General features: G+C 63.8%; 1 protein-coding gene across 1 annotated transcript; it reads right to left on the bottom strand.

The window, feature by feature from the left end:
• Positions 1–17: 17 nt before the first annotated feature.
• BLVRB (biliverdin reductase B) lies at positions 18–8,069 on the bottom strand. Its single transcript, XM_005279198.5, has 5 exons — positions 7,905–8,069; positions 3,367–3,528; positions 2,133–2,222; positions 909–1,040; positions 18–611 (listed from the first exon to the last, which is right to left on the bottom strand). Exons 1-5 carry the CDS (start codon positions 7,984–7,986, stop codon positions 448–450), a joined length of 630 nt encoding a protein of 209 aa, XP_005279255.2. The 5' UTR covers positions 7,987–8,069; the 3' UTR covers positions 18–447.
• Positions 8,070–11,452: the final 3,383 nt, after the last annotated feature.

Genomic DNA, 11,452 nt, shown 5'->3' with positions numbered 1-11,452 from the left:
AGACCCGCGAGAGTCAGTCTGAGAAAATAGGAAATCTTTACTCGTCCCCGCGCGGTAGGTGGGTGGAAGCTCCTGCTGCCAGCGAGAAGCACGGCACAGCGGCTATCAAAGGCAGCCCAAGGCCTGGGCTCGGCAGCGAGGGGTCGCCAGGGGGTTAGGGCAGCTCCCCGGCCGGGGTTGAGCGCCACGAACTGACCTGCGGAAAGACACTGGGGAGCTGAAGGCTGAATTTTCTCTCCTGCCACAGGCCGTGGAGGACAGAACTGAATTCAGCCCCCGATGCAGGGCCCAGCCAGCCCCACTTGCGCTGTGGTAGCGGCTAGGCGCTGGGCTGAGCCCCCCCGGATCTGGAGCAGGCGGCGAGGTTGCGGGAAAGTGGCGGTAGGCGGCTGGATCCAAGCAGCGGGGGCAGCGCGGGTGGGGCGTTCCCGGCAGGGGCCGGCGCCCTCACACCTTGGGGTAGTTCCTGGAGAGATACACGCTCTGCCCGTCGTACTCCGAGGTGGTGAGGCATTTCAGGAAGAAGTGGCCGAGGTCGTGCTTGGAGATGACCCGGGCGCCGCCGGACGTGTTCACCGTCACCGTGTAGTCCCCGGTCAGCGGCTGGTCATCTGGCGGGCAGGGAGGGAGGGACGGCTTGGGACGTAGCCGGCACTGAGGGTCACCGGCCCCTCTTCCTCCCATGCCAGCCCCCTGCTCGGCCAGCGAGCCTGCCCAGGGGGTGTGTGCATGACATGGGGCCCCGCTCCGAGTCACCCACCCACCCAGGCCTGCGCCCAGCCCTCCAACTGGGAGGGGTATCCTGCCCCACCCATTGCCCCCTGTGAACCCAGAGGGGGAGCCCACCCAGCCCCTCTCTCCCAGGTACTGGCAGAGAGAGCTGGTCCCAGCCAGAGCCCCCTACCCACCGGCGATGTGGGGCGGCATGACGGAGACGCAGTCCAGCCCCGACTCCTGCAAGATCTGGTGCATGCGGATGTGATCCTCCGTCACCGGCAGGAGCTTGGGTGGCACCTTCTTCAGGTCCCACATCAGGAAAGCTACGGGGGGGGGGGGGGGCGTGAGGGGAGAGTCAGAACAAGGGAGGAAGGACAGTGGCGGCAAAGCCTGGACTCCTGGGTTCTATCCCAGCTCTGGGAGGGGAGTGGGGGGTGGTTAGAGCAGGGGGATTGGGAGCCAGGATTCCTGGGTTCTCTCCCCATCTCCCACTGACTCTGTGCGACTTGGGCAAGTCCTTTCATCCCACAGCTGAGAGGTGGGCTCGCCCCGGGGGATGCGAGGAGAAAGCCGCTAGTGATGGTGCTGTACCCGCGGAGGCTGTCGTTTTCGCTCAGGGAGGCGGGGGGATCCATTAAGGTGGGGACGGAAGGAGCCTGCAAGGCCTGTCAGACGGTAGCGTAGCTTCACCCGGCCCCACGGCCCTAACGCGGGTAACCCCGGACCCTCTGGCGTCACACGCGAGGATGCTGCCGGGTGGCCCTGCGGCCAGGTTACCGCAAGGGGCTCATTTCTCCCGGTGTGGGGGCAGCACCAAGGCCCCCAGGACAGCAGGGAGCGAAGGGGCGGACATGGTCCTGAACCCGAGGCAAAGGGGTTAGGAACCCGCGGGAGCAGGCGCCCCCTCGGCAGGGGAGGAACGGCCAGGAAGAGAACCCTCCCAAAGATGCATGAGGCATCGCTGCATGGCAGGGACAGGCCAGGCCCGTGCCCCCGGGCGGTGCCGGTGACGAGGGAGACGCTGATAACCCCCCACCCCAGAGTGCTCTGCCGGCCGCGGCTGCTCGGCTCCCTCTGGGGTCTCTCCCCCTGGCGCTAGGCCAGAGGGCTTGGAACGGCGCCCGCTGAGCCAATTCCAATAGGTTTCTCCTAAGAGTTCTCCCACCTGATCCGTCCTTTGGCACAAGAACCTGACAAAGGGGAGCCACTAACGGGGGGAGGGGCTGAAACAGAAACACCGTCAATCGCTCGGGCACAGGAGCAGGGTCCCTCCAGGCCCAAGAGCTGCATGTCTGGTGGAAGGAGTGAGCCGGAATCCGGCCCCCGCTGGCCGGCCACGTAGCCCGGGGAGACGTGGGCAGGGGCATGCACCCAGCCGGTGCCCCAAAGCTCAGGGCGGGGGCCGCTGGACTCACCCGACAGGCACACAACCACCTTCCGGATCCCGTGGGCCTTCATGGCCGTCACTATGTTCCTGGTGCCCTCGGACATCATGGTGGTGGGGCCTGGATGGGAGAGCAGATGGGTCAGGGGGGCTCCAGGGATGGGGGGGCAGTGCCAAGGGTAGGGGGATTTGTTGGGCGTGGGGGCTGTGTGGGATGGGGCAGGGGGAGCTTTGGGGGGGTGCAGGGGGTGGGTCAGAGGGTGCAGGGCTGGAGGAGTGGGGAGCGCGGGGGTCGAGGGAGGGGACCCAGGAGGAGCGTGGAGCACGGGGGCTGGGGGAGGAGTGGGGAGTGCAGGGGCCGAGGGAGGGGCCCCAGGGGGCAGGAGGAGCGGGGAGCGCGGGGGCCAAGAGAGGGGCCCCAGGGGGCAGGAGCGTGGAGCACAGGGGGCAGGGGAGGAGTGGGGAGCGCGGGAGCCAAGAGAGGGGCCCCAGGGGGCAGGAGCGTGGGGCAGGGGAGGAGTGGGGAGCGCAGGGGCTGAGGGAGGGGCCCCGGGGGGCAGGAGGAGCGGGGAGGGTGGGGGCTGAGGGAGGGGCCCCAGGGGGCAGGAGCATGGGGGCCGAGGGAGGGGCCCCGGGAGGAGTGGGGAGCACGGGGGCCGAGGGAGGGGCCCCGGGGGGCAGGAGCATGGGGGCCGAGGGAGGGGCCCCGGGAGGAGTGGGGAGCGCATGGGCCGAGGGAGGGGCCCCGGGGGCAGGAGGAGCGGGGAGCACGGGGGCCAAGGGAGGGGCCCCGGGAGGATTGGGGAGCACGGGGGCCGAGGGAGGGGCCCCAGGAGGAGTGGGGAGCGCATGGGCCGAGGGAGGGGCCCCAGGGGGCAGGAGGAGCGGGGAGCGCAGGGGCCGAGGGAGGGGCCCCGGGGGCAGGAGGAGCGGGGAGCACGGGGGCCAAGGGAGGGGCCCCGGGAGGATTGGGGAGCACGGGGGCCGAGGGAGGGGCCCCAGGAGGAGTGGGGAGCGCATGGGCCGAGGGAGGGGCCCCAGGGGGCAGGAGCGTGGAGCACAGGAGGCAGGGGAGGAGTGGGGAGCGCATGGGCCGAGGGAGGGGCCCCGGGGGGCAGGAGGAGCGGGGAGCGCGGGGGGCCAAGGGAGGGGCCCCCAGGGGGCAGGAGCATGGAGCACGGGGGCCAAGGGAGGGGCCCCAGGGGGCAGGAGCATGGAGCGCGGGGGCCGAGGGAGGGGCCCCAGTCCTTGGGGGCGCGTCATACTCAGGTCGTTGCGGGTGCCGAGGATGATGATGACGGCGTCCTGCCCCTGAATTGCCCTGTCCACGTCCGACGGGTTCAGCACGTCGCCCACCACGACCCGTGCCGGCTTGTGCTCCGGGGGCAGCCGTGCTGGGTCCCGCACCAGCACCGTCACCTGGTACCCTGCCAGTGGGAGAGACAGCGAGTGGGTGTCCGTGGGGGGAGCCTCGGGTGGCGCCAGAGGGAGGAGGGTCTAGTGGTGAGAGCAGGGGGCTGGGAGCCAGGATCCTGGGTTCTCTTTCCGGCTCTGATACTCACTGTGTGGCCTCAGCCTTGTCATGTCCCCGTGCCTCAGTTTCCCCTGGCTATTCACGGGGGACAACGCCTTTGACACCAATCTCTTGGCAGTTTGCAAAGTGCCAGGAGTTGTTGTCGGTCTCTGGCTGGGTAGTGGGACCCCTCTGGTGTGGGAGCTTCGGCCCAAGACCCAGCAGCCCCCGCTGCCCCATGGTCACGCTGCTCTGCGCAGGGCGTACCTCGCACCTGCAGCACCTGCTCCGAGCCGGCAGAGGGGAGCTCGAGCCCCCTGCGTCCCCCCCAGAGCTGCCAGGCCAGTCCTGGGGCGTGGGCTGAACAGCTGGTGGGCGGGGTGCCCGGCGGGTGGCAGGCGTGGGGCTGCCCTGGGTGGGGGGAGTGTGACTAGGCTGTGCAGATTGGGGCTGGAAGGAGGTCGGTACCTTGAGAACCCCCCTGTCCTACCGAGAGTCCCCGTCACCAGGGTCTCTGTGCCCCACTCCGCTGATCGGGGCGTGGCTGGGGCCGTTCCCTGCCCCCCGGGGCCCATAGGAGGCGGAGCAAGAGTTAGACCAGCCCTGAGGCTGCTGTACCTGACCCCCGAAGCCAGGCAGGGCCCAGGATATGGGGCAGCAAAGGGGCTTTAACCCCCCATCCCTGGCCCCCGCGGAGGAGCAGAGAGCCAGGCCTGGGGCCAGCAGGAACAGGCTGTGCTCCCCTCCCCCCGGCACCCGGCCATGGGGCGGTGAGTCAGCACCGTGGGGAGCGTGACTCAGCAGGATCAGGGAGCTCGGCCTTATTGGGGCGTCTGAGCTGCGGGGCCGGACGGACCCTCCCTCGCTGGCAGCTCTGACACGGAGGTTGAGTCTCTCTGGGTCCGTGTGACACCAGTGCACAGCGGGTGTGAGACGCTGCCAGGCACTCGGTGCGTGTGACACCAGTGCACACTGAGTGTGAAACACGTGACACCAGCACAAACCAGGTGTGAGACACTGCCAGGCACTCAGTGCGTGTGACACCAGTGCACACCGAGTGTGAAACGTGTGTGAAACCAGCGCACAGCGGCTGTGAGACGCTGCCTGGTGCTTGGCGCGTGTGACACCAGAGCACAGTGGGTGTGAAACGCGTGTGACACCAGTGCACAGCGGGTGTGAGACGCTGCCCAGCACTCAGCGTGGGCGGGAACGATCGGGCGAGGTGCCGGCCAGCAGGAGTTGGACCCCAGGCGCCGTGTGGGGGGTGGGGGGAGAGGGGCTTTCCCAGGACCCCGTCTAACCACCCTGGCACTGAGCAGAGCCGTTCACGTCCAGCCCTCAGGGCAGCTTTGAATGCTGCTGCATTTGCCCTCGTGGTGCGAGGGGGGGGTCTCTGGGGGGCTGAGTTTGCACTAACGGTGATTCTCCCAGGAGCTGGCGCTGACTGGAGTCCTGCCAGGCAGGGCACCTGGTGGCTGACGGGCAGCGTGGCCTAGTGGGTCAGGCCCTACACTAGGACTCAGAAGACCTGGGTTCTAGCTCCAGTTCTGCCACAGGCCTTCCTCCCCCTCCTGTGTCCCCTTCTGCACTTTACACAGCAGGTGCTGCCTCTCATTGTGTGTCTGGGCAGCGCCCGGCCCGACGGGGCCCTGATCTCGGCCGGGGTCTGGGCAGCGCCCGGCCCGCCAGGGCCCTGATCTCGGCTGGGGTCTGGGCAGCGCCCGGCCCGCCAGGGCCCTGATCTCGGCCGGGGTCTGGGCAGCGCCCGACGGGGCCCCGATCTCAGCCGGGGTCTGGGCGGCACCCGGCCTGACGGGGCCCTGATCTCGGTCGGGGTCTGAGCAGCGCCCGGCCCGACGGGGCCCCGATCTCGGCCGGGGTCTGGGCGGCGCCCGGCCCGACGGGGCCCTGATCTCGGCCGGGGTCTGGGTGGCGCCCGGCCCGACGGGGCCCTGATCTCGGCCGGGGTCTGGGCGGCGCCTGGCACAACGAGGCCCCGATCTCGGCTGGGGTCTGGGCGGCGCCCGGCCTGACGGGGCCCTGATCTCGGCTGGGGTCTGGGCGGCGCCCGGCCTGACGGGGCCCTGATCTCGGTCGGGGTCTGAGCAGCGCCCGGCACAACGGGGCCCTGATCTCGGCTGGGGTCTGGGCGGCGCCCGGCCCGACGGGGCCCCGATCTCAGCCGGGGTCTGGGCGGCGCCTGGCACAACGAGGCCTGATCTACCCCGGGTCTTGCACAGCACTTCCCATTAGTTGACAGCTCTACAAAGCTGACGGAGGCTCCTCGCTGAGGAAGTGAGACTCGGGGGGGGACGGACCTGCCCAAGTCCCGAGCCGGTCGCAGGCGGAGTGGGGAAGAGAACCCAGGCATCCGGACTGGCTCTCCCCCGCTAGGTGGTATTTCACACACAGTCCTGGTGTGGATCTCAGTGCATCCAGCATGTGTGCAAAGGACTACTGCTCGCTCAACTCGAGGATTTAACCCCGTGGTGTCCGTGGCACGGCACCGCCTGGGGATTGAGGGCAAAGCCGGGCCATCCCACGGACACAGCCAGTGCTGCAGGGCCGGGCCTGGCCCCACTGATTGCAGCCTCAGGGAGCTTTAGGCCAGAAGGGACCCCACCCCATCTGCCCTTGTGCTAACACAAGGTGGAGGGTCGCACCCAGCCCGAGCTGCTGGCCACACGGGAGGGGGCTGTTGAAAGAGACGCTCGGGCTGGATCTGCACGCACTGGCTGCGTGCTGGGGTCCCCCATCTTCCAGCCTGTTTGCTCCAGCGCTTGGGTACCAATCTGCACCTTATTTCTAGCCTGAATTTACTCGCTGCAGGGTCCAGCCACCGTGTCTCCTTCCTCACTTAGCTGGGCAGTTCTGTGGGGCAGGGCCCGTCTGCTGTGGTCTGCACAGCGCCCAGCACCGCAGGGTCCGGCTCCAGGACTGGGGCTCCCCGGTGCTGCCGTAATACGCCTAACAGCTCTGCCTTTGTCTCCTGGAGTCTCTGCTCTCCGAGGTCCAGTCCCCTCTCAACCTTCACGGCAGCAGCGTTTTCCTGGGGTTCCTGGCCCCACCGCTGGTTCCTTGGGACGTACCTCACTCATGGTTCACCCAGCGCTGATCCTGCACCGCTTGGGGTGGGGCTCAGGGACCCATGGCACGGCATTTGGGTGGCTCGTGCGGCGGCCACGCCAGGGCCGATCGCTCAATGCACCAGGCTCGTGCCGGTGCCAAGACGGGGACGGAGGCAAGTGCAGCCTCTGGGAGTGAGGGAAGCGTCCCCTCCCTGCGCCTAGGTCTGTGCTGGGGACTGGTGGCCCTCCGCGAAATCTGCCACCAAGTCAGGCCACTGGTAGTGTTCAACCTCCCAGAGAAAACCCAGGCTCCAGTTCAGAGCCCCTTTCATCAGAGGGGCCGCAAAGTGCTCCTCACTACCGGCTCAGCGCCACCCTCCCCATCCCGCAGCTGGGGAAACTGAGTCACGCAGTGAGGGGTGTGCCGTTTCTGCACAGTCAGCGGCAGAGCTGAGCCTAGCTCACAGCCACCAGGCCCTCACCCTGCGAGCCTTTCGAGTGCCTGCAGCACCAGGACAGTCTACACCAGCCACAGGTTTGGGGCCGCCCCAGCCCTTTCCACTGGGTCTGTTCAGCTGTTTCTGGCCCCTGGCAGCCCAGATACCAACACCCCCATCTTATCTCTCCGGCTCACATGTGCCTTCCCCACCCAGAGACCGAGAAGTCACGTAGAGCCTGAAGGACTGGAAGCACCTACCCATGCCCAGAATGTAGGGCCTGTGGGAGAACTGCTCTTACATGTACTGTGGTAGCACCTGGCCCAGATCAGGGCCCCATGGGGCCGGGCGCAGCCCAGACCCCAGCCAAGATCGGGGCCCCGTCGCGCCGGGTGCTGCCCAGACCCCAGCCGAGATCAGGCCCCGTCGCGCCAGGCGCTGCCCAGACCCCGGCCGAGATCTGGGCCACACAGCACCGGGTGCTGCCCAGACCCCAGCTGAGATCAGGGCCCCGTCGGGCCGGGCGCTGCCCAGACCCAGCCAGGGGCAGCCCCTGCCCCGAAACGCCCCCAGTCGGGGGAGCCGAGGGGAGGATCCGTTCCCGACTGTTACAGGGGGAAGTGGCCCCCAGCAGAGACCCGGGGAGTGAGGGACGGAGGCAGGATCTGAACCGGCAGCAGGTCGCTCCCTGGGGTCTCCAGCCCTTGTCTGTGCCCGGGCCCCGGGGCGCCTCCGCCCCGCCCCGGCGGCGGGCTCCGGCCGGGGGGTCCCCGCGCCCCTCTTACCCGCCTGCAGCGCTTGCGCCAGGGTGGCCAGGCCGGTCATGCCGGTGGCCCCGAAAATGACAATGTTCTTGCAGGCTGCCATGCTGGGCGCTCCCGGCTCCCGGCTCCCCGTGCGGGAAACTCCCTCCCGCCCGCAGCTCCACCCCGGGGGCCGGGCCGAGCCAGCCCCCAGCCCTGCCCCGGGCCGGGCCGGGCCGGGCCCATGGCGAGCTCCCCGCGCCTGGCCCTGGGCTCCGGAGACCAGCTCTGCCCCGCACCAAAGCCACAGGCTTCGGCTGCCTGGGGCGCGGCGCTGGACCCCGCACCCAGGGGCCTTTCCCTGCATTGCCCGGTGCCCGCGGCGACTCCTGCCAGGCAAACCACCGGCCGGGAGCTGCCCTGCCTGCATGTGCCCAGCCCCCGGGCTCGGAGCCCCCCAGCGCAAAGAGGGGGCGTCCCGTGGCCGTCCGAGCCGGTGCCAAGTGCAAACGGAGCTCAGGACCGGAGCCCGCCTGGGTCATCGAGTCCGGCCCTCGCCACGGTGTCCTGTCACGGTCCTGGGACGGTCAGAGCAGCGGCCTGTCCAGCCCGGCGCCCTGTCTCTGACAGCAGCCGGTGCCAGGTGCCCCAGAGGGAATGAACAGAACAGGGCGGCTATCGAGTGATCCGTCCCCGGGCGTCCAGTCCAGCGTCCGGCCAACACAGATCTAGGGACCCCCGGAGCGTGGGGCTGTATCCCTCAGCATCCTGGCTAATCGCCACTGATGGACCCATCCTCCAGGAGCTCATCTCACTCTTCTTTTAACCCAGTTAGACTTTTGGCCTTCACAACATCCCCTGGCAAGGAGTTCCACAGGTTAATCGTGCCGTTGTGTGAAGAAATACTTCCTTCTGTTTGTTTTAAACCTGCTGCCTGTTAATTGTCATTGGGTGGCCCCTAGTTCTTGTCCTTATGAGGAGGAAATAACACTTCCCTCTTCACTTTCTCCACACCTGTCATGATTTTATTGACCTCTATCATATCCCCCCCTTAGCCGTCTCTTTTCCAAGATGAACAGTCCCAGTCTGATTAATCTCTCCTCACACGGCAGCCGTTCCATGCCCCCGATCATTGTTGTTGCCCTTTTCTGAACCTTTTCCAATTCCAATACATCTATTTTGAGATGGGGCGACCACATCTGCACGCTGTATTCCCAGGGCCGGTGCAAGGATATTTTGCGCACTAGGCGAAACTTCCACCTTGCGCCCCCTCACCCCTTCCCCTCCCCTCCCCCCGGAGCATAAATTAACATGCAAAATCATATTTCATGCAATATTAATGTTGCAATCTTAAAATATACAAAGACCATGACATTCATAACATAAGGTTTCAGAAAAAAATAATTCATCTCATTTTAAATTACTTTTTAGTGAGAAGGAAAAAATCAGTTTGGGTTTTTCCTGAAAAAAAAAAAAAAAAAAATACTGACCAGCAAATGATCATTCCAGAATGTACCAGTCTTATAATCGAGAAGTTAAATAATGAATTGCCCAAAGAGTGACCCCAAATACCACGTCAGCAAGTGACCATCTCACAATGGGAAATTTACTAGTCATTTTTCTTGACCTTGATTTCAATTAGCAATTTCATTCATGTACTTTTTTCCCCGGGGGGGGGCAGCATCCAAGGAAAAAGTCAAAAAATAACAGAAATCAAATGAAACAAGACAGGGGGAGAAGGAGAAGAGACTTGGAGCTGAGAAACTGTGTATTGTACAGCACTAGGAGAGTCTGAGGTTACCAATCAGTTAATTTGGCTCCTCGGAAGCACTCCACCCTCCTTTAGTGCCTTAGAGCAATGCGATTTCTCCACCCCTCAGCTGGGCCCTGGTGCTGCAGACATGCTCGCAAGGACAGGAAATTCACTCTCCTGTCTAAAACAAAGCAGGCGCTCAAGCGTTTGCAGGATCAGGGCTTTAGTGTCTCATCCATATACTGAGAATTAAACAGCAGAACAGAAGCACCCCAGGGGACAGCCAGTGCCAGGGCGATGGAGGCCGCAGAGCACCCGAGGGAGCCAGGCTGGAGAGCCAGACACGCCACCAGCGCCCCCCACACACGTGTCAAGTCCGACCCGAGCGGTTGGAGCTCAGCCAGCCCCCTCTGGCTCTGTGGGGCAGGGACCCTGCCCCGCCGCAGCGTCTTTCCGTCTCCCAAAGCCCAGGCCCCCCTTCCCTCCGGCTCCCTGCCGAGACCCAGCCCCGGCCTCCAGTGCGCCATGCCAGGACTCCTGGGGCGCGAGTGAGCGAGTGCCCCGCCCTGACCTGGCCTGGGCGCAGACCGAGATGCCCACAGCAGGACAAGCCTCCTCTAGTCTCCCGAATCCAGCCAGCCCGGCCCGCCTGGCCACGGGGGGAGGAACCTGCTGTCTCCTCCCCCTGCCCCGAAGTGGCAGCGGGCGGGGGTGAGAGGTGAGCGGCAGCCGCTTTTTGGTGCCCCCAAATCTTGGCGCCCTAGGTGGCCGGTGTGACGTTGTGCAGTCTATATGGTTTTATAAAAACTTGATAATAAGTCAATATAATGTAACTGAGATAGTTTTAGAGAAAATACGGTAATAAGTGAATGTAAGTAACTGGGATATGCTTCATGCAAAAGGTCTCTTGTAAGGTATCATTACAAAGCTTATAATCTACTGAGTGTGATCATCTGATTTGTATAAATGTACCACTCTTGTATCTAAAACTAGAAATATAAAATGTAACTCTGAGGGCCTATTGTAATTGTGTAAAGTGTGGACCATTAATGATGGTTTGGAATCTTGATGACTCCCATTGTCTGCAGATGGCTGTATTTACCTGTGAGTCTTCCTGTATATGTGTGTGCTGGCAAGTGAGTAATGAAGTCTTGCAGTGACATGTGATCATGTCACCTGAACTGGAATCCATCTTTAACCTGGTGCTTTTCCAGTGAGGGGGGGTGGAAACCCAGAGAGACAAAGAGTTCCCGCCTTATGCAAAAGATATATAAAGGGGGGAAGAGAAGAGAGAGGGGGAGAAGCCATCATGAAGAATCCCCTAGCTATCACCTGAGCTGCAACAAGAGCTGTACCAGGGGAAAGAATTGTGCCCAGGCCTGGAAGGTGTCCAGTCGGAGAAAAACTTACTGAAACATCTCTGAGGGTGAGATTATCTGTATTCAGTTTGATTAGACATAGATTTGCGCATTTTATTTTATTTTGCTTGGTGACTTACTTTGTTCTGTCTGTTACTACTTGGAACCACTTAAATCCTACTGTCTGTATTTAATAAAATCACTTTGTATTTAGTAATTTACTCAGAGTATGTATTAATACCTGGGGGAGCAAACAACTGTGCATATCTCTCTATCAGTGTTATAGAGGGCGAACAATTTATGAGTTTGCCCTGCATAAGCTTTATGCAGGGTAAAACGGATTTATCTGGGTTTAGACCCTACTGGGAGTTGGGCATCTGAGTGCTAAAGACAAGCGCGCTACTGTGAGTGGTCTTCGGGTAAACTTGCAGCTTTGGGACAAGTGATTCAGACCCTGGATCTGTGTCTGGAGCCAAACA

Source organism: Chrysemys picta, chromosome 17 (assembly GCF_011386835.1).
Source record: "Chrysemys picta bellii isolate R12L10 chromosome 17, ASM1138683v2, whole genome shotgun sequence".
NCBI classification, from domain to species: domain Eukaryota; kingdom Metazoa; phylum Chordata; order Testudines; family Emydidae; genus Chrysemys; species Chrysemys picta.
This window is presented reverse-complemented; position numbering and strand designations above follow the sequence as displayed.

Bases quoted from the DNA above. Each gene is read 5' to 3' on its own strand.
- BLVRB (XM_005279198.5), bottom strand. From the start codon at position 7,986: ATGGCAGCCTGCAAGAACATTGTCATTTTCGGGGCCACCGGCATGACC. The intron at 1,041-2,132 runs GTGAGTCCAGCG...CCCCCCCCGTAG, and splicing joins GGTGGTTGTGTGCCTGTCGG to CTTTCCTGATGTGGGACCTG. The intron at 612-908 runs GTGGGTAGGGGG...CCTGCCCGCCAG, and splicing joins CATGCCGCCCCACATCGCCG to ATGACCAGCCGCTGACCGGG.